The sequence below is a fragment of the Indicator indicator genome, chromosome 4 (genome assembly GCF_027791375.1).
Source record: "Indicator indicator isolate 239-I01 chromosome 4, UM_Iind_1.1, whole genome shotgun sequence".
NCBI lineage: Eukaryota > Metazoa > Chordata > Aves > Piciformes > Indicatoridae > Indicator > Indicator indicator.
In genome coordinates this window covers 8845471-8871883 of record NC_072013.1, presented here as the reverse complement: position 1 = coordinate 8871883, position 26413 = coordinate 8845471, and the positions used below count along the sequence as shown (strand labels likewise).

The 26413-nt window shown below is 41.1% G+C and overlaps 2 protein-coding genes across 2 annotated transcripts in view; both read right to left on the bottom strand.

Moving 5' to 3' along the window:
• Positions 1-10722, bottom strand: part of EHD4 (EH domain containing 4) — a 30798-nt gene extending 20076 nt beyond the window's left edge. The window contains exons 1-2 of the mRNA XM_054400068.1: positions 10487-10722; positions 3717-3893 (exon numbers count right to left, since the gene is read on the bottom strand). Coding sequence (XP_054256043.1) covers positions 3717-3893; positions 10487-10722 — 413 coding nt within the window. The remainder of the gene's footprint in view (positions 1-3716; positions 3894-10486) is intronic.
• Positions 10723-11067: 345 nt separating this feature from the next.
• Positions 11068-26413, bottom strand: part of LOC128981446 (cytosolic phospholipase A2 epsilon-like) — a 52011-nt gene continuing 36665 nt past the window's right edge. Inside the window, exons 14-24 of the mRNA XM_054400234.1 lie at positions 25976-26112; positions 25430-25655; positions 24358-24472; positions 23424-23561; positions 21600-21707; positions 20054-20242; positions 19021-19187; positions 18113-18299; positions 14512-14728; positions 11689-11763; positions 11068-11239 (exon numbers count right to left, since the gene is read on the bottom strand). Coding sequence (XP_054256209.1) covers positions 11068-11239; positions 11689-11763; positions 14512-14728; positions 18113-18299; positions 19021-19187; positions 20054-20242; positions 21600-21707; positions 23424-23561; positions 24358-24472; positions 25430-25655; positions 25976-26112 — 1731 coding nt within the window. The remainder of the gene's footprint in view (positions 11240-11688; positions 11764-14511; positions 14729-18112; positions 18300-19020; positions 19188-20053; positions 20243-21599; positions 21708-23423; positions 23562-24357; positions 24473-25429; positions 25656-25975; positions 26113-26413) is intronic.

Below are 26413 nucleotides of genomic sequence, written 5' to 3'. Positions count from 1 at the left end.
AGATAGAAGATATATTAAATTTTGGAAGCTGTTGCGAGATAGATAATGATCCAGATGATTCAAAGGAAAACCAGAAAGAAAAAAAAAAAAAACAAAACAAACAAACAACTCCTTGCATCTCACTTCACTTAGTTTTTCAGGTGACCTTCTGGAACAAGAGCACACAGCATCCTTTCTTGGGTATAACAGAAACAGCAGGATCAGCTACACCTCTCCCTGAAACCCAAGAGGGGATAAGGACAGCCATCTCAGCCTGGTAAAACCTTAGGGTAAAGAGCACTACACTGTTTTGTTTTAGTGGGAAAAGGGATGTTTGTTTTGTTTGGAGGTGGTTTTGGTTTGGTTTTGGTTTTAGGTTGGTTAAGGTTTTTGTGTGTGTGTGTGCTTGCTTGTTTCGTCATGCTGGCGTTCTGTATGTTGTTTTTGTTTGTTTTGTTGGTTTTGTTGCTGTGTTTGTTTCTAGTGGAACACCAGGTATAGAAAATACTGCAGAACTGCAGTCAACTCATCCACTAAGGCTAATTTTCTACTAGCTTAAGAGATGCACTTGAAAGAGCAGTGAACAAAATAACAGTTTTGAGTTTTCCAAAACCTAAAGCAGACATAACGTTAAAGCAAACACATTTCGTGGAAGCATATGGGCCGTGCTGTCGTGACAAAGAAAATACATTCATCTGTATCAAACATGACAAAAATATACATCACTAGTATGGACAGCATGAAGTAGCTTTCACAAAGCTGGAACAGTGTAAGGACTGAGTTTTCTTCTTGAAAAAATAAATATTTAAAAACCACTATACCACTTCAGAAAGCTCAGCACTTGTTTAGTCTCACTGAGATGTTTCTAGGCCTGTCTTACAATACAAAAGGCACTATTATGTCAGCTGAGCAATACAGAAGCATTTTGACTTACACATCAGCCAAACTGGGACAGCTGGAGAAGTCTGTACAAGAAAAGGGAGAACTACAGGTCTTGGAAATGGAAAGACTTTGCAGTCTTTGCAGCAGTCATTAGTGGCAAAGGGAGGAGGAAAATCTAGAGGAAAAGGATATGAAATAGAAGGCTAAGTTCTAATTGGCTGTAGCTTTTAGAATATATCCATAATCTAAAGACAACAGATGGGTTAAAAATTCAACATCAAACTAGCAGTTCAGATAGCTTAAAACTGAAATGGCAATTGTATATTAATATCTCTTTTTGACATTGAGATCTGACTCTGAATCACTATTTCTTACATGGCCTGTAATGAAGTGTGATTTTTAAGTTTTGCTACATAGTATGTAGTTTTGCTTTCTATCTACCTAAATGACAACAGATCTCCACAAAAAGAGCTTTATAAAAATAGTTGAGATGACTGTAACTGCTTATGACACAGCAGACTTTTGATACTGTCATGTTTTTCATGTTATTATAGAGCTATTATTGTAACAGAAAAACAAGCAATGTTAGACAATCCTTGCTAAAGTAAGTTAAATTGTTTGCATATCAACAAACTTGTAATCATCTGTCATTTTATTTCTTTTTGACATTAACTTTGGATCACTCAAAGACTCTAATAAGAATTTGTACTCCTTTTTGTGCCATTCAGATACTCATTAGAATAGAACAGGACCATGAGCTTTCTCACCCACTTTAACCAACATCCAAGAGAATGCTAGGTCCCATCCCCATCCCTTCCTCTCCACCTGGTCTTAAAAGTACACAGGGGAAATAAAAGACAAGTTTCTACACTGAGGAGCCTCACAGAGACACCTACCACAAACAGTGAGATACACAAGGAAATAAGAATGGGTCATGGAAGGGAAAAAAAGAGGCAAGTAACATCAATAAACTATGTAGCTGATTAGCAAGTACAATCCTTGATTGTGCACTGTGTTCCTGCCTGGTTTTAGTTTCTCCATTACCTCAGCCACTGTTTCCTTTCAGGGTACATACACTAGGACTGGGAATTTTTTTTTTTTTTAAAGTAGGGGCAAAGGGGAGGGAGCAGAGAAAAATCTATTAAGACTGGAGTGGAAAATGTGATATTGAGTATAAGGGGCTGTCAGCAAGGCAAATGAGAAAAGGCAAAGTAAAATATCTAGCATGACTGCAGGAAAGAACAGGGGGAAGTTACTCAAAAAATACTGCAAAGAAGCCTGAGACATTTTCAACTAACTGAAATAGGAAAGAGAAAGGAGTTGACAAGTTTGGAGAAGGCAGCAATATAATCAGAGTGGCAAACTGAGGGTGATGCTAGGAGAACATAAGCACCTAGATCTCTGCTGCAAAACTAAGCAGTAAATGTGACTTTTGAGGAAGATAAGGTTGCCCACAGCGCTGCAATACAATAACCACAGTCATGAAAATTACTGGAATAACATAGTCAGTTACTCTGAATGTACATCTTTTTAGCTAGCCAATAATCTTGCTTCCATAAGACTCCAACTAGCTAAACAGATGATTTAGCAAAATAATTGTGTATACCATTCATTCAAACAAACACATAGCATTACTTCATGTTTTGTGTAAATATTTGAATATTGTGCAAAATACTATTTACAGCATCATCATTTTCTGTTTTTCATAGAAAGCACAATGGTGAAGAAAGAAAAACACAGTAGTGATCTGGAAATCAGGAAATAATCTCACAGAAAGGGGTCTTGGACCACAAAATTATTATTTAAACTAGGACTTGACTAGAGCTTCCCACAGCACATTATCCTTATCTCACAGCAAAGTAACAGCCAAGCCAACTTATGAGCAACTTTCTTCTGTGAATAAGCACAGCGAGAGATAAGACCGTACATGGCGAACTTTTAACACATATGCCAGTGTTTATCAGCCAAACAGGAAAGTTTATTGTTAAAAGAGAACCAATTTAGATTAACTGCCTTGCAAAGCCAGGCCTCCATGTCAAGCTACCACCAAATACAGGAAGAAAACAATGTGATAACTCACACAATCTGAACAAAGTTATTAGTTACTTTTGAATGGAAACATTCAGCCTGCTACATGCCTTACCTACAGCAATAATCACAGCCCCTGAACTCGTCCCCTTTTTTCTGCAAATACACAGCAGCCATCCAGAAGCTAACGCTGTGATCTATGCAACTGCTTGACAACCAGCTACTCGAAATTAAACACTTAAACGCTTACGTTATTTATCCAGAAGGCATATTCAAACACTCTCCATTCTTGGAGACCTTTTCACATATCCCAGCAATTCAGAATTTTAAAGAGCTACACTAATTCTTATGGTGAAACCAGTGAAAAGGAACAACACAGCACCAAAGGGAAAATAGTTTGTTGTTTGTTTTTCTCCTTTTTTTTTTTTTGATGGTAGTTAGTATTAGTATCAATCTATCAGTTTTACTAAGCAAGAGAATTTTTGCCCAAACCTATCCTGAGCTCCAGCTGGTGCAATGCTCTCCAAACAAGTGAGCTGGTAGAGCATTTCAGAAATCTTCTGTAAACTGGTTTCAATAATGGTTTTAATAATGATTTTCTGTTCAGTTAACTGAATATCACTGTGCTACTGCTACCCTACCTAGTACTGCTTTTTGTTTTTTTCAATTAACTTGAACTGCCACCTCTCCTGCTTGTACTCCATGATGTTCAAAACAAATACAGCAGGAAAAAGATAGTGAAAAAAACCCTCTAGTAGAAATAGTGAAAAAACTCTAGTAGAAATTTAAACATAAAACTCAAAAGACAGCAAGGAAACAGATGTCACCTGTTCAGGAAAGCGTTTCCAAAGCGGCTGAGCTTACGGAATGGTTTCTTCGGATCCACAACTAGGGCATTTCCAGGAATGCTTCCTTCTGAATCTCCATACATCACAGCAATGAAGGAATCGGTGGTGGGCTCCGGACCAATCCGCATGCCTGGAAAGTCTTGTTCAAGCAAGTACCTGGAGATGGAGAATACATAAAGTAACAGAATGAATGACTGGGGACTATAGCGAAAGCAAATAACCTGAAAATTCTAAATGATGTACACAATCTGGAGCAATATAACTGCATGTTTCCTACATTTCCTGATTTCTATTAACTAGGGAAAGAGAAAAAAAAACCAAAGGACTGAATTCCAGTTGTTCACAACAACTAGATTTTTAAGGGGATAAAGTAAATTCCTTTACAAAAACAGGGTGGAAAACATTCCCTCAACTACAGCACAGGAACCATTCAAGAGGATGTTAGCCTCCAGCTTCCAACATTCCTCCAGCCTACACTGTGATAACTGCCACTTCCCAAAATCAGCAGCAGGCAGCTCTGCTTAACTTTAAAACATGAGTGCTATCACCCTCATTCACCACAGCAACATCTTGACAATGTTCACCTCAAGGCTAAGACCAAATTGTTTTCAAGTGTGTTGCAACCTGATGATAGGGAGCATTAAAATTTTCCAATCAACTCAAGCCTTGGAGTTCTGGCAAAAAAAAAAAAAAACAAAAAAAAACAACCCTCACAATAATAACCAAATACATTTTAACTTTTTACATAATTAAAGGTGGCTTTAAATAAGAATTCTTCTTCAGGTACAGGTGATAAACCTACATCCAGTGATAGCACTGGTTAGGTTTCAGCACATCTACATCAACACTGGTCTTTAACATTTATTCCCTCATCCTTATTCCAGCAGCATTATGCCAGTTCTGCTATGTTTCATAAACCAACATTGATTGAGAGGACTTTTAGGCTGCTTTTGCTGAAAAAAAACACACCATTATATAAAGCATCTGTACTTGCTGAAAAATCTGTCTTTAAATTCAGTATGCAAACATTCACAGACTTTATAGATCAGTGCCCAGAAGCTGAATTTATGGAACTAAAGAGATGTACACATTTCAAAGATTTTTCCACTAGCCTTAGCAAACTGACTCCAATTAGTTCAACCTATGATCTGGGAGGCTTAAGGCACAGAACAGTTATTTACATGAGATTTCCTGCAGCTTTCTGCTTCCAAACAAATTAATTATATAAATAAAAATCCAATGCTATAAACTGTGGGAAAGGAAGACCATAAGAATGATCATGCCAGAACATGCCAAAGTCAATTTGTTCTACTTCCAGAATAAGCTGTACCCGATGCATGTTAACAGGGAAATAAACCAAACCCCTCTCGGTAAACAAAACAAACCCAACACTCAGACCTCTCTGCCCATGCAGGACTGTACAACAGAGAAAATCCCTAGTCTTATGAAGTAGATAATCAAACAAAATGAAGATAAAACTCCTTTGGTAGCTCAGAAATTGTGCCCTTTTTGCACAGAAACCCTGGACTTTCAAGTGCTGAACACACGAAACACAAAAGCATTCCTGCCTCTTCATGGAACACCACTGCAGACTAGGACCTTCTACAACTGAGGTGCAAAGGATAAGTCACATGAGCCACTGCAATTTTCCAGATCAGATTTATCCACAGCATTGATTTAGAAAGATGAATTATATTTCCACCTTCTAAAATAAGATTTTTTTTTCACTTGTCACAATAAAACGTCCTACTTCAAAGTCTCTCAAGTCTGCCTTTCCTCATAGCCCTTCTTTCAAAATGGAAAGGACCTCTGAGACTCTTAAGTTCTTGATACAAGTTGTCATTCCCAGACTTCTGTTGACAGAGGGACCAATTCATAAGGTGGCAACACATACAATAAGAATCTCCGAGAGCAGCAGTAAAGAACATCATCATCCTGAATCAAATGCATTTGAGAGAAGTCACAGGATCACAGAAAACTAAATTATGGGACGTGAGTGCAGGATAAGACATCTCCAGGGTAATAGGATAGTCACAATATGTCACAAGCTCATGAACCCACCAGGCATGGGTATGGACATTCAGTGATGATGGTCTTTAAGATAACTGAAAAAAAATAAAAAAAAACCAACAAAACAAACCATGGCCTGCTCATGAAGTTGGTACACATGTGACATCTGAAGAATTTACAGAGTTGGCAGTATGGAAGACCTTTCAGGATTTCCAACATTTGTATTTTCAGCTCAGAACTCAAACAATGCAAATTCAGATTAGCTGGATCAAGAATAAAGTGTTACTGAATTGCAATGATACATCCAAGTTCATATCACAGAGGCAGTTTTAAAACCCAGGCTTTCATAGTGGTAACAATCCAGGAAGGCAAACTCTCCTTCCAAAAACTGAGTCCTACCCAACAGTCACAGTACTGAGCCTGATACAGCTATTTAACAGACACAGGAAACATTTTGCTAGGCAGGTATTTTCCATTAAAACTGGCCTATAGCTTGACATCATGAAACAGTACAGATCTAAAGAAGCCCTAGTTCTTGAGCACTGGCTGGACAAGCTATGGCATGCTTTCTCTCAGCATGAAAATATCAGTTTCACTTATCCACACAATAGGGATGAGCACTCTTCTGTAAACTGAAAAAGCTGCAAATGTTTTTGTACAGTATGCTGCATTAAGACAGGAAAATACCTGGATTTCTAGCATCCGCAACTGCATGCCTTCCTCAGGAATTTTCAGCAGAGGGGGAGTTCAAAAGGGTTCACAGGAAGAATGCTTAAAAATAGTGAATGCCCCACAGACAGTCTAGATCAAACAACAGACATCCTGTTGACTCTACTCCCTTTGTTTTCACCTGGGCTATAACCTTTCTGCTTTGCCAATAAACATTCATCTATGTTCCTTTGCAAGATGTATAGCCAGACTATGGGAAACTGGTTTACAGAGTTCCAGAGATTGCAGAGATTACTCACAGTTTCACCTACTGATAATCATCTGATGTCTAAATGCTTTACAAAGAGGTGAGCTGGACAGAGCAGCACTGAGCAGGAATAGCGTGCGATGGATTGGGAGACAAGCTCAAGACTCCCTTCATAAAACTGCTCACCTGCATACTTCATACTGCACCAAAACCTCCACCTTTTTTTTTTCTTTTTCTTTTACACACAATAAAACTAGCAGATGATTGCTTTAGTGTAAGAATTCTGCTCCAAATTACTCAAAACTTTAAGGTAAAGCTCATGAAGAAGTTTCAGCTTTCACCCAAAGACATAAAGAAAGATCTTTCCCACACAGAAGAAACAGATGCAGGCCATTCTTGCTGTACCATCAATTGCACCCTCCTTGCAGACTGCAGACAGTATGCAGACAAAAGGGTGCTGTCACGAAACCCTGCTCTGGCTGAGTTAAGTAGAAGGAAGTTTACCATTTGAATATCTGAGTAATACCTGTGAGCAAAGTAAAAGCACAGCCTGGCAAGCTGAGGAATTTACTTCTGCTTTTGCTCATTTTGATAAGTTCTCTAGAAATGAGTCAAACGGTTACACTTCTAAAACAGCAAAGATGTTAACAATTCAAACCTTATTAGCCTACAAGCTTAATTCATTATTAGAGGGCAAGAAAAAGGTCAGCAACTGCCAACTTGCACTGACCAGCTCCTAACCCTTTTTCATATGCTACAGTTCCCTCCTGTCCCTCCTTTCCTGCTCTCCTTCTCTAAAGCAGACAAGACAAATGGGGAGAACTATAGAAGCTGCAAGACCAAACAGCTCGCATGCAAGATAAGCTTTTGGCTCTCACCCATCCTCCTACTCTATTAAAAACAATCAGACAAGTATTAACATTTGGGCCTGGATATATTTGTTTCTATTGTTGCCATTGTCAGATACTTGAATAAAACAGTGTTGCCACACTACACCTTATGCTGCAAAACTGCATTGTTCCAAGTGCAAAGAGGATAAACAGCACCCAGTGAAAAACCAGAAGAGCTTTTAGAAACCTGGAAGTGTTTGTTTGCATATCTCAACCCCTGGGGACATTCAGTCATGGCTAGATGAGTGTTTTCCATGAAGACTTAGTGGAAGGAACTGGGCGGACGTGGATGTGTCAGAGGTATGAAAATGTGAAGTTCTCACAGTAACATCTAAATCAAAGCGAATCCCAAATGAATATCTGTCAGCTAAACGGAATTGTTATGTTCACACATAAACCTAATAGTAAACACTTATCTAGTATGCCCTTCTGACTAGGAAATGGAAAAAATGGGGAACAAAAAGCAGGTTTAATTAAGATTTAAAATCAAGTTTGCTTGTTAAAAGGCTAGCAATAAAAAAACTATAGTCCAACTTAATTTTAAGAAAAATTATCTGTAATAAGACCAGAATTATAACAATCTTGAGAGCATATGACTTTTTTTTTTTCCAAGGGAAATTCAGTCTACTAGAAGGGAAATTAATTTGTTGGTGATCTGGAGGCTGTATTTGCCTAAGCATTGCCTTCAGCATATAAGAACTTCACAGTATTAGGCTCTTCTTTTTCTTCCCTAAATTGGATTTTGAGTAACAGTCACTGTGACACTACTAAGTTGCTGCCCATCCTGAATGGCACATTTTCTCATGCCAATTTAGCCAATTATTATCTGTTCTACAGTGATCACTGATTTAATTGGTGAGGTCAGATTGTGGTGCTTTAGAAGCAAGAACAGCTGTTCGATTACTGACTGGAGCTCAGCAGTCAATTCCTGTCTTTTCCAATGCCTAATAGGGAATTAAAGCACTCTGCAATCTACCTAAAATGGGGACAGGAGAAAGTGCTAAGTGGGTGAAGAGAGGGGCACATCCCAGTAGAAGTCACCTCCTCACTGAGCCAGACATTTTAATAAAACACATGAAAAAACATCTTTGAAAACTTTGTCAAATTTGTGCAGTGACCAATGCTGGAAAAAGCTTGAAAGACGCTGCAACGATACTTCTTTTTTCATTCAGACTCCACATAGCAGCAGCCAACCCTATTGCTCAGTATGTTATGGCCAAAGTGATAACGAGATAGTCACAAAGCAACAGTACCAAAAATACATCTAAGGCACTGCAAGGAATATCAGCATTTCCAAGTGCAATACTGACTTGCACTTGAGTCAAATGTGGGTAACTGTAAAGGACAGAGAAGTTGAATGCTCATGAATTAGGAATATCTTCTCTCATCCAAGGCCAACTCTGGGAGGTGGGAGGGGGGCAGTTTTCTATGAATCGTGAATGACACAGCAACTCAACTGACAGAACAGGTTCTGGTATGTATTTGGGACCATTCTGTCTCTATTAGCCATGCTCTCACCACCCCCAATCCATAGGCCAAATAATAACAATTATCTGGAAACACATACAGGCTGACACAGCAACTGTCATTTTCAAGAAGAAAATCAATCACCATGGCTAAAGAAATGTCTGGAAAACCCAAATCACCATCCCCACAAGCACATACTTTGTTGTGACTACCTCTGAAGATCTTGCAACTAAGTTTCTCTTCTTTTAATTATATTTTTTAAATACTACTTTGAGCAAAAACCACTTTAAGCATTTACAGGAATTAAGTAATAATCAGGACAGAACCAAGCCTAACTTCAAGCTTCCAATTAGCTAGTTGAAAAACCAGAAAAGGAACACGATTAGCTCTGTAAACACCTGAAAAAGCGATCAGGTGAGTGAAGGCAAACATTGCTCTTCAGTGGAGAGGGGAGATCTGCACCCTACAAAGAAAAGTGTTAGGGCAAGGCCGTCTGCAACCTCTGGAACGGAAAGAGAAGCATTTGCAACATTTACAGAAGGGTTATAACTAGGTTCAGGTATAGTAAGTAGGTCAAAATTTGATCCAAGTGACCTGCGTCTTTTGCAGAGTTTGGTATAACCTTAGGCTGATCCATAAACTGGCATTACACGCTCAAATATATGCAAGATATTCACAAGCTCCTAACACCCGAGGCACACTTCAGCTTCCTCAAATTACTAACAAAAATTTTGCAATAAGGAAGGCAGGAAAGTTTAGAAAATACTACAATAGCAGCAGCACTGTTAAGATGCCTTATTAGTGACTTTGGTGGTGCAATACAATTGACCAAAGGAGTTGCGACCCCATGGGTTTTGTCCCAAACCGTTTTCGAGTTTCTCTCGCATCTTCACAGCCAAACCATAAAAAAATGGGAAGGAATAGGGAGGAGATAAGATTAAATGGTATGCGATAGACACTCCCGTCATGCTGTTTTTAAATGATTAAAGATTTTTAAAAGAGAAAGAGGAAGTAGAGGAGAACGTGAAATCGAACATGCTTACACAGGAAGCTAGCAGGAGGCTTACAGAGCATGTAATAGCCCCGGGAGCTGCACACATCCTCGGCATGGCATGGGAGGCTCTCAGACAAGCCCTGCTCCTCGGGAAGGCAACGGGCTGTGTCCCCACCGCCCCAGACTGCCGGCGGCTGCCAGCAGTCAGCCCTGCTGCAGAGCCGTTAGCCGCCTTTCCCCGGGACGGGCGCTCAGCACGCCGCAGAGGGGGGGCGCCCGATGCCCGGCAGGAGAGAGCTCGCTGCAGGGTGAACTGTCAGAGCGTAGGAGGCGTTTCTGGGGCAGCAGAACCTCCCTGTGTAGCGCCTGAGCCAGGATTACGGAGCGGGCGGCGGGCGCGATCCCCAAGCGGTCCCGGGTGCGACGGTGGCTTCGAGCGAAAGGACCCGCGCAACGCCGGGGGTGGCCTTACCGGATGAAGGTGGTCTTGCCGGTGCTGTACTGCCCCACCAGCAGTACCATAGGCTTGTTCTCGAAGTCGGCCTCCTCCAGGGCGGGCGAGTGGAAGTCATGGAAGCGGTAGTGCTCTTCCAGCGGCAGCAACTTGCGGAGGTAGAGGTCCCGCAGAGCCCCGGTGACCGTTTGCACCACATCGCTGCCGCCGGCGCGCTCCCGTCCGCCGCCCTGCTTCCCCAGCCAGCTGAACATCCCGCTGCCGCCAGCGCCTCGCTGCACTGCTGCTTGCCGCTGCCGCCAGCGCCTCCCCGCACACGCAGCCGCCGGGGGAGAGGGAGGGCGGACACAGCCCAGGTCCAGGCCCGGCCCCGGCGCGGGGGCGGTGCCACCAGCGCTGCCGGCGCCCTTGTGCCTGCCTTGCCTGCCTCTGGCGTTGAGTGGGCTTGGGGTTGGTTTGGGTTTGTTTTTTTTGTTGTTGTTGTTGTTTTTGTTTGTTTGTTTGTTTTTTAATTGAGGAGGGTGTCATTTTTTTTACCAGAATCAGAGGGGGTTTGGCCCCATCTCCGACCCTGGAGGTGCTTTGTACCTGCTGCTCTTTCATGCTACAATGTCATCCCCTTGACATGAAATCCGGAAAGCCTGTGACAGCTCTGGCCCTGACACAGAATCGCCCAAATGCTTCTCGTGTTTTTCTGATGATGGGTGTTGAGTTGGATGCCAAGGAAGTATGTGACTAAGCGCTGTAGGAGTTAGCAACCGCGTTAGGCAACTATTTTAAACACAGTAAAAATTCTAAATGTACCGTTTAAATTTTGGGGTGGGGTGTGTGTAGCAGATAAAGCCATTACTTTTAACCTTAGCTCTTGCCGTTGTGTTAAGCTACTTTTCCCATTGATTTTATGACAGATTTAAATGGAATACAATTCCACAGTCAACAAAACATTGAAGAAATCAGTAAAAGTAATATACCTTTTCTCTGACATCCAGGTTTGCCTGTGCTTAGAAAATGAAATCTTGGACTTCCAGTTAAAAAAAAAGAGGAGGGAGATTTTTAGCTGAATCTCTGTGTCACCATTATGTTTGAAATGTATTTTATGGCCCTGGCTCCTTTGCAACACCCTTACAATTCAAATCCCTTTTGGCTGGTCCAGCACATCTACCCATTCACATTTTTTGCTATGCACCTTTCTTCCTCCTAATTTCCATCGTGAATATTACCTTTTCTCAATACGCTTCACTTCTAAATATATCAGCAAGCTTGGATATGCCCTTTCCATCTCCCTCTTCCGTGTACTGTTCCTCAAAGAACAGATGTTAGGCTTTAACCACACTCAGTCCTGAGCATTTGACCACTCTGTCTTTTCTTGGTTCCTTGCTTCACATTTTATTTAGGGCTGTGCATGTGTTTTGCAACTCTTTTGTTGCACTTTCCATGCTGAGTCTAAAGATTTTATACCATTTCTTGTAGGGTCTTGCTGACTGATTTCCTTATTTTTTTTTAATGCCCTTTTTGTAGTTTGGTTTTGTATTCCACTCATTTTCATGACTTTTCCCTGTAAGTTAATCCATAGGTATTTAATTTATCCTTGCAGTTACTTATATATTCTCTGTCTTACTCCAGTGATTTCTTTTAAGTGAGCCTTGCATCATCACATCTTTAAATCTGACTACTCCTGATCATCTATTACCTGCAGAAATGTCTGAGCTGTGGAAAACCTAAGTACTGCAGTCTGGGGTGAGGCTGCTTTCCAACTTGTCTTTGGTTCAACCAGTATTAATGACTGGAGAACATCAAAGAAAGAGGGCAGATACATATTGTCCCAGACTGTCCTCCCAGCCTCTGGGAATTGATGATTCAGTGCAGGACTGAGCCAGCTGCAGAGCATTTGTATTTCTCAGCCCTTAAAAATGTTCCACTGAATGCATCACTCAGCTCTTGTGAACACACAGACATTTATCAACCACAATGTCCAGGGTCAAAGAGGTCTGTAACTTGTATGCACATTATGTGCAGAACTACCCTACTCCGTTAACTTTGAACCTGTTTCTAGTTTTGCTTTCTAGTTTTGACTGATATCCTTCAGGTCTTAGGAAAGGTGGGCATTCACTCCCCTTTCATCTCCCACAGGGTGTTCCATAGATCTCTCTCTTCTCTGTCTTTCACTCCTGCTGTCATTCATCTAGGTTGCAGATTCCTTATCTATACACCACATATGTGGATGCTGCTCCACCTCTTTGATCAGCCCTCACATTTTCCTCTGTATGCTTGTTGAATATGGAGAACTCAGAGATTCTGAATAATTATTTCATTATTTCATGAAATGGGGTAAAGTGTTCATTGTTCTCTGTGACCCCTTTGTGGTTGCTGGAAAGCTGCAGGAAGGGCAGGGAAGCGTTTGCCCTCACACACCTCTTTCTGCTTGTCTTCAGACTTCCTGCCTAGATGCTTCCTGCTGTTGGTGTGATAATTTTTGTCCTTCAGACAATAAAGCTCTAACTGTATATGTGAACCTGGGAGTGCTTCCAAATTCCCAGGTTTGGCTGTGCCCTCTGGCTACAGACTGTCCCATACTGCAATGAGATCCAGCATGCATCAGCATGACTGTCATCTTTGCTCTCTTGTTTCCATGGGAAGTAAACCCTGGGCTTATAGCCCATGCAGGAGCTGTATGGGCTCTTGTGGCGTGTACCACAGGTAAACATAAACTGACCTAAGTGGTGAACAGAAGGATTACAGTGCTGTGCACCACCTTGGAAGAGACCCTCGACCTTCAGGGCAGAGGTTTCTGTAAGTCTTCCATTTATGGCCCACAATAACAGGATCTCTTGACAAAAGATGCTACAGCAGAACAGAGGAGCAGGGAAGCCTGTAGGAAACATGGGCTTGTAGATACATCTAATAAATAAACCAATAGCATTGAACAAAAGCTAATTTAGAAAAAGAATAAATGGAGACTTGGGATTCCATCTGCTGAAAAACCAGAGTGCTTACTTGAAAGGAGCCATGTTAATGTGATGAACAAAGCATCAGAAAGTTGGAAGTTAGTGTTCAGCTGCAACACCCAACAATTTTAAAATAGCATTTGGATGAATGATATTAGTTATACAGTTTTAGATCTGCCTTGTCTCTGTTTTCTGTGTCTTTTTGGATGTTACAGTCTGAAAAACTTTAAACCTGTAAGTCTTTGGTATGTATCAATAACATTTAAACTCAGCTTAATTAAATAAATTAGTACGAGTCACTTCTTGTAAGGTCTTAAATGTAATCCCAAAGTCAAGGGGTCTCAGTTCACATCTAGGTCTGGAGCAGGCATAATTTCTTCTTCAAGAATTTTTCAGCAGCTGTGAAATGAATCTACATATTATCTTTAATTCTCTTACTAGTAGAGGAAGCAGCACCTAAAAGAAAAGGCTTTCCATGTATTTGTTGTGAAAAAAATGTTTATTAGCTGTAAATCTGACTCAAAAAAATAAGGTAATTTATTATATAAAGTTTAATATTTATTTACATTCACTTAATTACTCTGTAGTTCACAAATGAGCTTCTTGGGTTTGCCTTGGAGACAATGGATTTTGTTCTCTGCTGCCTTTCTGGACTGGCAATCCTCTCTTTTTATAGCACAAGCAGAGCACAAACACAGTCAGTGTAAACTTCCTCACACTTCCTTGCCTGTGCATTTTGTTCTTGGCCTGAAAGGTCACTTTCTGCAAACACTGAGAGAGCACAGCCTCACCAAGCCATGCTCCTGAGGTTGTCAACAAGGGAAGCACATTAATTCATTAAGGAAGAGCTCTGGGGTTTTTTGTGTTTATTCCCTTCACTGACAGTCTTTCACATTTTCGACAACAAACCAAGTGCTATTATTAGCATTTTTTGGCTTTTCTTCACTTCCTAATCTAATTCCTTTTTTTTTTTTTTTTCTTCATTAGCAGGACTCATAGATGCTTTATTTCATACTCCCTAGTGCTGGGCAGTCAGCCAAATGTTGTGTTCCCTCTCTGCCAGGCGCACACATGCTGTCTCCCTCAGGTGTTTTTTGCGGTAGTTGCTCTTTCTTTTGCTGCTTTTTCCGCTCCACAGCGGTACGCAAGGCCTGAAGAATCAAATCTTTATTGTTCTGGACGTTGTAGTAGCTTAGGTTCACCAGTTTGTCAAAATTCTCTTTTGAATAACTCAGATTGTTTATATAATACGGACCATGGGTATTGGCAACATCAACATCGCCTTCTGCCATCTCCAAGGGACTACGTTTCACACCTAAGTGACAAACAATGACTTAGTTAATTAGGAAAAAGTGATTAGGTGTTTCTCAGGTATGGACACAGTGGATCACAACCCAGATTTTGTTGCTGGAATATTTGGTTAGCAGCAAGGAGCCGAGAACCCGGTGGTGATGAGGCAAGTAGGGGTTCCTGGGTACTCTTAGAGAGGTCAAAACAAGTAGAGTAGCTCCTCTTTTGAGCAGAGGAGGGTAGGAATCCCTTCCTTCTCCTCCTCCTCTACATCTGAAGTGAGTTCTCAGCATGATCCCCAAGTGCCCCTCAGAGCTAACACTTTCCTTGGCCTAGCTTCTGCCTCTCAGGCATTGCAGCACACTTCACTTCTAGCCAAGGTGCAAGGGAATAGCAAGCACTCTTTCTCTCTTTTCTCCCCTTCTCCCAATGCAGGCAACAGCAGCACAGACCTTATGAGAACACAGTTTCTTTCTGTGCAATGGTTCTGAAAACATTGCTATTTCTTTGCCTTCCAGCTTTGATGCTATGTCATGTTATTTCCCTCACTAGTAGCCTTTCATGACTCCTGAAAATCCATCTGTGATTCAAGCTTTCCAAAAGCACAACTGCCTTCTCAGTGACCTGATGGATATTCTTTCATGCAGCACAAGCTAGAACATCCCCTAGCACAACCTGCTACACCAGCACTTGTTTCCTACTGGGAAGAATTACTAAAAAAAAAATATAGAAGACATATCTAAACAACTAGATTCTGTTACCTAGATGGAAAGGTTTCACAGAACCATTATCTGGACATATCATAAATATTTATGGTAACTTACTTGACCTACCTACTACTGTAAAAAAAAAAATACCAGCTTTATGTAACTTCAACAGTGAATCTGATGTTCCCTGAATCACTAGGATTTAGTGGGGACACTGAAATATCTTTTCATGCCCATTTCATCATCCCATAATAATCAACACATATATCACAGATCCAGGCAAAATAATTAGGCAGGTAGTCCCACAAGTGTCATCTCTGGAAATATTAGGTCCATTATATCTTATGATGGAAGACAAAGTCAATAAACTTATGAGTTTTAATTCACTTGTCAGTAGAAACTAGATCTAAAACTAATGCAGAACTTCAGTTGCAGGCTATGACAAAACAAATATTCACAAAGACCTCTGCAGTGGATTGTTGGTACAGGGCAAAAAAATGCCCAAGGCTGGCCCTGGAAATCACAAATCGCAACAAATTCATAGATGCAGAAGATGTAAAACACACCTCCTAGCTTGTTTTTCTAAGATCTTCATAAATCACCTGTGATCAAAATAATATCTGATCTTAGCTTGGACATTGCCTTCAGCTCTAGACAGTGACACCATGAGTGATTTGGATTTAGCTGCTGAGTTGGTGGAGGTACACCTGTACACTAAACTCAGTAGATGCCACATGCATCCTCTGAGCTGAAGGGATGTTTAAGTGATATACTCAATGCACAGGAGGCAAACCTCTCCTTCCTGAAGTCACCAAAAGTGAGAACTCTGCCTGTACTCAGTTTAAGAAGCCCACTTGGCCATATTAGTTTTAGCTTGACTCTGCGCTGATGGGACACAGCATATGGGCAGGCTGAACTTCCATATTCCTGCTAGTGTGTAGAATAAATATTTTCTTGGAAGTGGAAAGATCATTTAGTTTGGTTAGATTCTGCATATTCCTGCACTGCACTATACACCTTTGACTGCTAAAGGACAACTGAGAATCCCATCCCCGGACCAGAGACCTGAAGTTGTGGAGATCTGCTGCTGCACACTAACCTGTACACTCACCATGAGGGCTCACACATCTTCTTTCCTTCTCCATCATAGACCCCTTGGTTTTCTAATAGCTGGAGTGCAGGAAAGGTTTAATGACATCAGAGGGTTCTGATTTTCCTCAAGTGTCTCTCCAAGTCTGATAGATGTACTCCTCCAGTTTTGCAAAGTTGTAAAGCAACCAGTAGTGCTCAAGTGAAGCAGTATGAGCTGCCTCACACAAAGGATTTTCCCTCTCTGCTCTGAACATGGAACATCCTAACCAGTGCAGGAGTTCCCAGTTTGAATGTGTCAGCTTTACTTGTTTTGTGCTCAGGCTCTTAATTGCCTTTGCTAAACAAGCTGATGGATGAGCTGGCTGTGTGAAACCTGTCCTTTCATCTAATTGAACTAATACTTCAGATGCTGTACAACTTAGATCTGGGCTAGGGCACTGTACTGAAAAGCTGTAAATTAAGCTAATCTCTGCCTGTCACTAATAAAGGGCAGACACCCATCCATAACCTCATGCAGCATCTGTCCTGTCACTGTGGAGGTCAGCTCTCAGCTATGAGGTAGTAGCCCTCCAAAAAATCTGCATGAGCTGAGCCTATTCACACCCTTTTTTAGATATCCTGATAATTTATGTTGACATGTAGAATCTGCAAGTCATTGGATGTTCACCTGAAATTAGATACCTGAGTTAGGAATAACACCCATGGGTTCTGGAAATTATTGGAGGGGCCTGACCTCCCAGCAGTACAGAACTAGTTCTAAATCCCTGTTCTAGTTCTTTCTCCCTTTCTCCTTTCTCTAGTTCTTTCTACAAAGGGCAAGCACAAACCCCAACATTTCAGCTACCTGATCTGTATTGAGCTGGTGTAGCAAGGTGTGTACATCTGCATAAGCACGCTTAGACTACTTAAATCCTGTTCAAAACCCCAGTTGCACACCTCAAACATGCAATTAACTCAATTTGCAATATCTACAAAGCAGTATCTACTATATGATTTTTTATGCCTTTGTTAAAAAAAAAAGAAAAAGGAAATAATAATGCAATTGGAAGAGTAGTTTCTGCATTTGTTTTGTTATTAAGTTTAATGTATCAGCCTAGAATGTTTGGGTTTCAGTATACTGTGGGGCTTTGAAGTGATTGAAAAATAAGTGTTCTTGCAATATGAGTTAGTAATTTTATCATCTGGGGAAGGAGTAACTGAGACTTTTGCCACCAACAGAGACAGTATGGCATTGTGGGACACAGTACCAGGACTTAGAATTCATCTGTTTTGAAATGACCAGCAAAGCTGCTCTTGCAACTCTTCTTGAATTTCAAAGTAGGACTCACTGGAGTGAACAGAAACTGTCAGTGTTCTACTTTCATTGCTTCAAGTACAGCTCAGCCTTATACTTTCATCACTTTGCTACTTCACGCTTTTGTTTACAATGTTATCTGCCTAACGGTAACCCTGGAAATTATTTTAAACAATGAAATCTTTAGATTTCCCCAGGGGGTTCTCTAACAGGAAAGGATGACGAGCCTGCGAGGAAATACCCCTGCTAATTTCTGCCACTGCAGCTAAACAGAATACGCTTTTCATCTGTAAACTCTCCAGTCTAATAAACTTACCAGGTGCTTTGTACTCCCTGAAGGTGTCATTTACTAGAGGGAAAAATATCACAATAGGCGTTTCTGGGCTCTCCTTGTCACCAACAATGTAGCATTCCTTCAGATGTGGGGTTTCCTGATCATCTGGCACCTTTGTAGGGAAAGGAATTCCCTGTTTTGCAAAGTATTTAGAAGCTTCTTTCAGGGGCTGGTTGCCACAACAAGAAAACAAAACAAAAGAAAACATCACAAAATATGGGAAGCACTGTGAATTTTACCCAACCCCAATTTCACTGGGTATTGTTATGGGGTAAAGGCCAAGTTCTTACAGGACCCAGCTTAGGTGTAGACTGTATATGCAGCCAAGACCTGGAGATTCAGGGTTAAGTGGGATGGATCTGGGTCCACATGCTTGTCTTAGAAAATATACATTCTACATTAAGATATTAAAAATTCTGCCTTCAAACAGCTTTTTATTCCTAAAGGAATTAAAAATTCCTAAATACAAACTCTTCTTGTATTTATTTGCATGTCTAGACTTCTGCATCAGAACTTTCTACTGCTACAGTTGTATTGTCCTGAACGTACAATTTTCCATGAATACAAATATGTATTATTGCATTGAGAAGCCTCAGACAGTTTTAAAATGCATTTAGCTTCATCCATTCTACATCTGACTGCCTTAAATTAATCTAAAACACATTTATACATTAAAATGGGCAGATTCAGTTTTACTATATGATAATACTATGTTATTTACTGAGAATTCTTGTGCTGGTTAACAAGGATATGTGTACCCTGGTAAACTTCTAGCTTATTTACACTTCTCAGACACTGCGAGTAAACGTTTCTATGAGTAGAGGGTCAACCATTCTTGGACCTCAGCAGTGGAGTGGAGAAATCAGTAAAGAAGAATATAGAAGGCTTACCACTGTCTGGGAACCTGAACTGTAGTTGAAATGCAAAATGACATCCACTTTCCTTTCTGGCCTCATAAGTGGTGGGTAACTGGTAGCAAAGGCAAATGCTGTATCAATCAGGATGAGGTAGTCTGTTGCTGCTGTCAGCTGGTTTGGCTGAGAGTCAAGCTCACAGTCTAGAAAAGAAGCATTTTTATTCAGAGGAGGTGCTCAATGCAAGAGAGGTGGTGAGAAAGTCAGCTGTTAACAAAAAGCCAAAACCCAGCTCTTCTTGGATCTTAGCCCTACCTATACAGTTAATAGCTGCAGCTCACTCATTTCTCAGTTTCTCATCTGGCTTCCTCTTTTCACTATTTAGTCTGCAATTTCTTTGGCTTTCTGCTAATTAAGAGGGATTAACTCGAGGCTCGGGGGAACAGAGTTAATTCCATCTCCTGGTTTTGTGTGTGACTGATTTTCTTTGGGGTGTTTTTGGGGTTTTGCTTTGTTTTTCCTTTTTCTTCTCGTATAGAAGTTACTAAAACAGTACCTCACTGTCTCAACGCTCTTGAAGGCCAAAGATGCCTTCCACACTATAAGAACAGGCGCACAGCTATTAAGGTACACAGAGGATCTGGCACCAGACTGAACACACATTTCCAAACTGGGTAACAGGGAGCACAGTTACAAAGGTTACAACTTACAAGTAAACAGGTAACATGAAACAGGTTTCCCTCCCACATCCTTTGAGGACTGACCAGGCAAGAGAGAGCATATGATGGCAGCAGTACCAGAAGCATGCAGGTTGTCTGGCACACCCACAGACATAAACTGGTTGACTAATCAGTATCTTTTCATCACTCATCAGGCTTCATTAAATTTTTAAGAACTTCTTTCAGAAGCCTCTCCTGCTACATAATTTTAACCTTCAGTGACAGACAGTTTCAAATATTATCAGGGGGTGGGAAGAGAACAAAAAGACAGCTTGATAATTTCTTAGACATTGTTTCTTTTTTCACAAGGGTGGTTTAATATAAAACTAAAGCAAAGTTCTATACTATACCTTTCCATTTGGAAAACTGGCTCTCTAGGTAGTTGTTGTTCATCTGGAAGCCCTTCAGGAAGTTATGGATTTCCGAGGCTGCTGGACGTAACATGACAACATCTCGGAAAATGCTGGAAAAGCTGTCAGTGGGACAAACGACTCGAGTATCCAGCTCATTGGGTCTTGGAGGGAATAGGCTTTCATCATCTGCAGAAGGGAGAATAATAATTCTTTTATGTAGTTTCATTGTTAATGTCAATCATAGAATCAGTCAGGGTTGGAAGGGACTACAAGGATCAGCCAGCTCCAAACCCCCTGCCATGGGCAGGGACACCTCACACTAGATCAGGCTGGCCAGAGCCTCATCCAGCCTGGCCTTAAACACCTCCAGGGATGGGGCCTCAACCACCTCCCTGGGCAACCCATTCCAGGCTCTCACCACTCTCATGGGGAAGAACTTCTTCCTCACGTCCAGCCTGAATCTCCCCACTTCCAGCTTCATTCCATTCCCCCTAGTCCTATCACTACCTGATATCTGCAATCATTTGTTTTAACATGCCTGGCCAAACTAGCTCTACTTTCTCTTTTCATTTCCAGGATCTGCACGAATCTCAGAGGTTTTCATCTAGGCTTTGAATACCCCATTTCTTCTTCTTACTCCACAGTGGTAAAGGCCTTGTTTTTAATGCAAGAGACTCGATTTCACCTACTACAAATTTCTTTGCTTTTCAGTGATTTTATCCACCATGGTGTCCTGCACTTCCCCTGTCTTTCTTCGTTACCCCTTGTTAGTTTCTCCCTCAGCCACACAATCACAACCTCTCAGCCACACAAAGATAATTAATGTTCCTTACTAGCAAATACAAGCTCCTTGTTTCAACAACCAGAAACCACCCACAAGTGCAAGAAATTAAAATAAATCATCCTTTGGGCTACATTTCTGTTCCTTCCCATGTTTTTATTTTTTTTTTTCCTGCAATATGTCTGTCTCTGAAATCCCACCCTGCGCTGCTTGCTTAATTTGGTTCCATGTTTTGCTAATCTCATCCTTTTGACTAGTTCAGAATGACTTCTGATATCCATGTTTTGTAGACTCCATAGACAAATATGTCTACACATGTGTAGACACATCCTTGTGTCAGGGATGGTGTTTGCTTTCATTTCTGTGAAGCTTCATGCCATATTCCAGTTTCCAAGAGAGAAACTGAAAGATTGTGGATTGCCAAAGGAAGCTTCCAGTCTCTCCTACTCTACAGGGATGTTTTTCTGCAGTTTTCCCCTTGTACTCTGAAAATGGTTCATATGTGGGCTGTTGTCTCCTTCTTTTCCCTATGACAGATCCCATGGATTCTTTTCTCACACAACTGAAATGATTGCATACTGTAATTCATGGCACGAATTTCCTCATGGTTTCCTTGTGGATTACAGGAATCCCCAAAGAGGGAATTCCAAAATGAGTTTGAAAAATTCAGTGAGAGCATAACAACAGAGGGTGAAAAAGAAAATAACAAAAGGAAGTGATAAAATAAAAATAAAATAGCACAATGGCATAAGAATGACCCACCTATGTCAGTAATTTTGTCTCTGGTCCATTTGTGCCAGAAGTCTTCTGAATTAACAGATAAATACCAAGCATCCATAAGATTCAAGGAAAACACACTGCTCCAGATCCCTGTGTCATAGGACATATTTGACAGAAAGTAAGCTAGTAAAGACCTGAAACCATTTTCATTCATAGTGACTTTCAGTACTTCTACATTCTCTATCAAGCTTTATTCATTATGTCATCATTGTGCATAAATATCTTTATGTCTTTATAAATCAGTATATGAATCCACAAGGTACATTTAAAAAATGTGATTTATTGACATATATTAAGAGGGCTGATAGCATTTTCACTGTATCTGCTAACACATTGGGGTTTGTTATGTGGCAAATAACATTTTGTCAAGTTCATCCACCTGTCTTCAATGTTTGTTATTCCCTTGGTTCCCAGCATTTGTAATTCTAAAGTAAATTGGTAATTTACTTACTTCTAGCATGATCCTGCTACAGGTACACAGTTATGCTGCAGAACTGCCAATGGCAAAACAGTCAAGCTTCACATTCACAGCTAGTATCCCTTAAAATGAGGAAGCTGACTTTAAAAAGTTTTGAAAATAAAAAGTGCAAATGTAGGTGTCTTTTGATTTTCCTTCTGATTTTATAGGTTTTAGGGCATACATTTTCAAGTTCTTCTAATAAGGAATGTCCCAAAGTTGATGGCAGTCCATATGGCCACTGATCTGCTGTCTTTCACACTGATAAACCATCACTACCTGCTATGGTTAGATGTGCCAGGTGTGCAACAGTGCCTTCCTGAACACTCCTAACTGCTGAACTAAACCTGCTACTCTGGGGAGGAACTGGTGGATACAAGAAGCTGCCCCAGAGCAGGGTGGTGATCTCCTGGCCCAGCAATGGCAGCCTGCAGTCAGAAAAACGGGCTTGGCCATGGACAAAAGAGCTGCAGGACCTAATGTAGTCAGTCCAAGGTCTGGGCTGTAAAAGAATTGGGTGAAAACCTTGTGGATAACTGTATTACTGGAGTAAGTAACACTGTCTGAGTGCAGGGAATCTGAATCTTTAGCAGGGAACAGGGGCAGAAATATGCCAGTGTTGCTCTAGAGAAGGGAGGAAGAAAGTCCCAAAGTGGGAGGTACTGGTGACCTGCTGGCATTTCTGACCACAGAAGAGGACCCAGGGACGAAAAGATTCTGATTTGCTTCCTTACACCTCACTGCCAGCTGTAGTGAAATTTCCACATAAGTAAAAAAGTTATGACTTCTCAAAAAACCCTGAAACTTCCTTTATGCAACTGGTGGAAGCCGGAAGAACAATGAGGCAAGAGATTGCTTTCACAAAGGGAAAAAATATTTCCTTACTGCTGTTATTCTTTTTCTGCAAGAAGGAAAAAAAAGCAAGTATTATGACCTCTTTGCACTCTGAAATGGAAGTGTTGTTCTGGAGGATTAATCAGGGTTAGCTGCAGCAGGGACATTGTAGATAAAAGAACTGAGCTGTGGCAAAGACTGAAAATGCTGCACAAAGATTGAGAAGACTGCAACGCTGCACAACTTCTGTTACTGACAAAGACATACAAGTATTATGAAGACCTCACGTCTGTGAGAACAACCCAGTAGGAAATCAAATAAATCTGTTCAGCTGAATAAAACTGCAGAGATAATAAAAAATCCTGCAGATGATGACCTGTTGCATCTTTTAATATTTTACCATCTACTGCTCCTGGCAAATAAACCCCACACTAACTGCTTCATCTCAGAAAAGGGGCTTGCACAGGAGCAGATTGCACTACATTACGTTGCATTTCCCTGGAGCAATAAATCACCTTCTAGAAAGCAGATTCTGGATTCTGGAATTTTCTTCATCAACCGACCCATGAAGAACTCACTACCGAAGTCTTCTGCACGAATGAAGGCACCGTATTTTGGGAATCCGACTTCATAAGGGGTGAATTCCACCCATTCTGAAAGAAACCCCACAAGAGAGACTGATTAAAGCAGCAGAGGCACAAATTGGTTGAATAAAACATACGATATTGGCCAGGTTAAGGCAGGTTGATTTCTAGCACACACACACACTTTGCAAGCAGACATTTCACAGAATCACACAGAAGTATTCAGGTTGGAAAAGACCCTCAGGATCACCAAGTCCAACCCATAACCCTACACTATAAGGTTCACCCCTAAACCATATCCCCAAGCACCACAGTCAAACCACCTTTAAACACACCCAGGGTTGGTCACTCAACCCCCTCCCTGGGCAGCACATTCCAATGCCTGACCACTCTTTCTGTGAAAAAAAATTTCCTAATGTCCAGTCTAAACCTACCCAGTTGTAGCTTGAGGCCATTCCCTCTTGTTCTGTCACTAATTACCTGTGAGAAGAGACCAGCACCAGCCTCTCTACAACATCCACTCAAGTAGTTGTAGAGAGCAATGAGGTCTCCTCTCAGCTTCCTCTTTTCCAAACTAAACAGCCCCAGCTCCTTCAGTTGCTCTTCATAAGATTCATTCTCCAAAATTTCTTCACTGTGCATTTCACAGTGTTGAGCACGAAGAGTGAATTGTCCTTTTAAATCTAAATTTCTCTACAAATTTCAGATTTTTGAAGATTTCTATGAAAACGCACAGCAGGTGGTTTTGTAACAACGTGGTTTGGCCTCTTAGAGTACTTGTGCATTGAACTGATTTCTTTACCTAACCCTAAACTGATCCCTATTTGGATGAAATGTTAAATCATGCAGTTTTGAGTATTATTACCTCTAAAATCCTGGTCGCTGATTTTATCCTTCACATTGAGAGAGAGGTAGATAGGCAGGGGATTCTGACCCTGATTTAGTGCCTGCTGCTGATCTGTGAGTTTATGGGAGTCCTCCTGTTTTGAAGAAGGACAGTAGCTGAGGACAGTTAATGACACACAGAGCCTTCCACTTCCTTCAAGCCTGGTCTCTAACAATGCCACATTCTAGCTAGGATGCTCCCCATCAGTTTAGTTCACAGAGGTGCTGTTATCCCTATCTCAAACCCTCCCCTGTCCCAGCATTCAGCACACAAAACACTCCTAAGTTAAGTTCAGAGGCTGAAAAACCCCTGAGATTTCAACATAAGAAAGCAAACGTTGTTATTCATGTTATTTATTTCAGAAAATCCTCTGTGAATATTTGAGAAGCACCTTCAGGAGGGAATATTTCATTCAGAAAGGGTAACCTCTTCCCTGACTGTAAAGTGTAAATGGCCTGTTGGGAAGGAAGTATTCAGAAATACTGAAATAGAGACTGAATATTGCCTTTTGGTAGAAACATTTACAGGGTGATATAATCCCAGTAATAACTCAGACACTGCTTGGGTTTGTGATTTTTCTGTGCCCTCTCACACTGTGCCACTTTTTTTGCAAGAACACCAGGGCTTGACTTTAAATATTGACGTGTGACCTTACTGTAGTGTTGTTCAGACTATAGATTTCCCATTGCTTCTCTTTATTACCACCCTTTCTGTACCAGGTGTGCTGTTCATTTCTGCATAACATGAGGGATGGTACTGCCAAGGCACATGCTTTAGGCATCTGAAAGACAACCAGACAGGGAGCAGCCCCATTTTCTGCAAGGGTGGTCAACACTGGCATTTGTTGGCCAGAGAAGCTGAGAAATCTTCACCTGTGGAGATGTTCAAAAGCTCAGGGTTCAAGACAGTCGGCAGTGGCTCGAGCAAACTGTTAGAGGAGATAGCCTCAAGAGGTCCCTTCTAATCTCAGCTATAGTTTGATTTACGGCCTGCCTTCACCACTTTATTCACTAACTGTTCAAATCCAAAGAGAAGGGTGATGCTGTTGTACCTTTTCATGTAACATGGTTTCTATGATGAGTCCCCACAGATCCGTGAAACATATCTGATGCCCTTCCTGCTCCCTCTGGCACAACTCTTTCAAATAGTATTTCAGACGATCAGGGGCAAAACATGCCAAGAACTTGTTCTTGAGCACATGCTTGCGGGCATCATTGAGGGTTTCCTTAAGGTCCTTTTGGGACCAGTCAGGATCTTCATATAAGTTTGACATGGTCCTAACAAAATAATAAATAAATTAAAATTAAAAAATCCAAAATACAAAAATCTACAAGGAAAAGTGTGAGCTGTGAAGCAGAATTTTGGGAAGGTTCATGGATCATGCCTTGATTTACATGAAAAAGCACATTTGTTGTAGCACTATCCACATATTTAATCATATCTAATTTTGAATTAATTAAAAATGTGGGCAAATACCCACTGAAGGAAACAACCAAAAGCCACAGCAGAAAAAGAAATTGTGATCCAACTCCACAGATGAGTTCTTGACATCACATATTGAAAATTCCCATAAAGACTTTGCTTATCTCGGACTTACCATGTTGTGCCAGATAAACCAGTGATGTATGAGACACAGTCCAGGACATTCAGTTCCTGCACACTGAGAAGGTGAGCATACATGGCTGTTAGAGCTCTGGTTCCACCTCCCGTTGTCATGATTGCTACCACAGGTACCTGCTCGATTCCAAAAGAGGTCCATTTAGTGACATACATAGAATAGAATCATAGAATCAGTCAGGGTTGGAAGGGACCACGAGGATCATCTAGTTCCAACCCCCCTGCCATGGGCAGGGACACCTCACACTAGAAGGAGATAGAAAATACAAGATAAAAGGAAGATTTTCTTTGTTTGTTTGTTTTGTTTTTCCAGTAAGGGTGGTGAAACACTGGAACAGGTTGCCTAGATGGTAAGGTGGTAGATGCTCCCATCCCTGGAAACATTCAAGGTCAGGTTGGACGAGTCTTTGAGCAATCT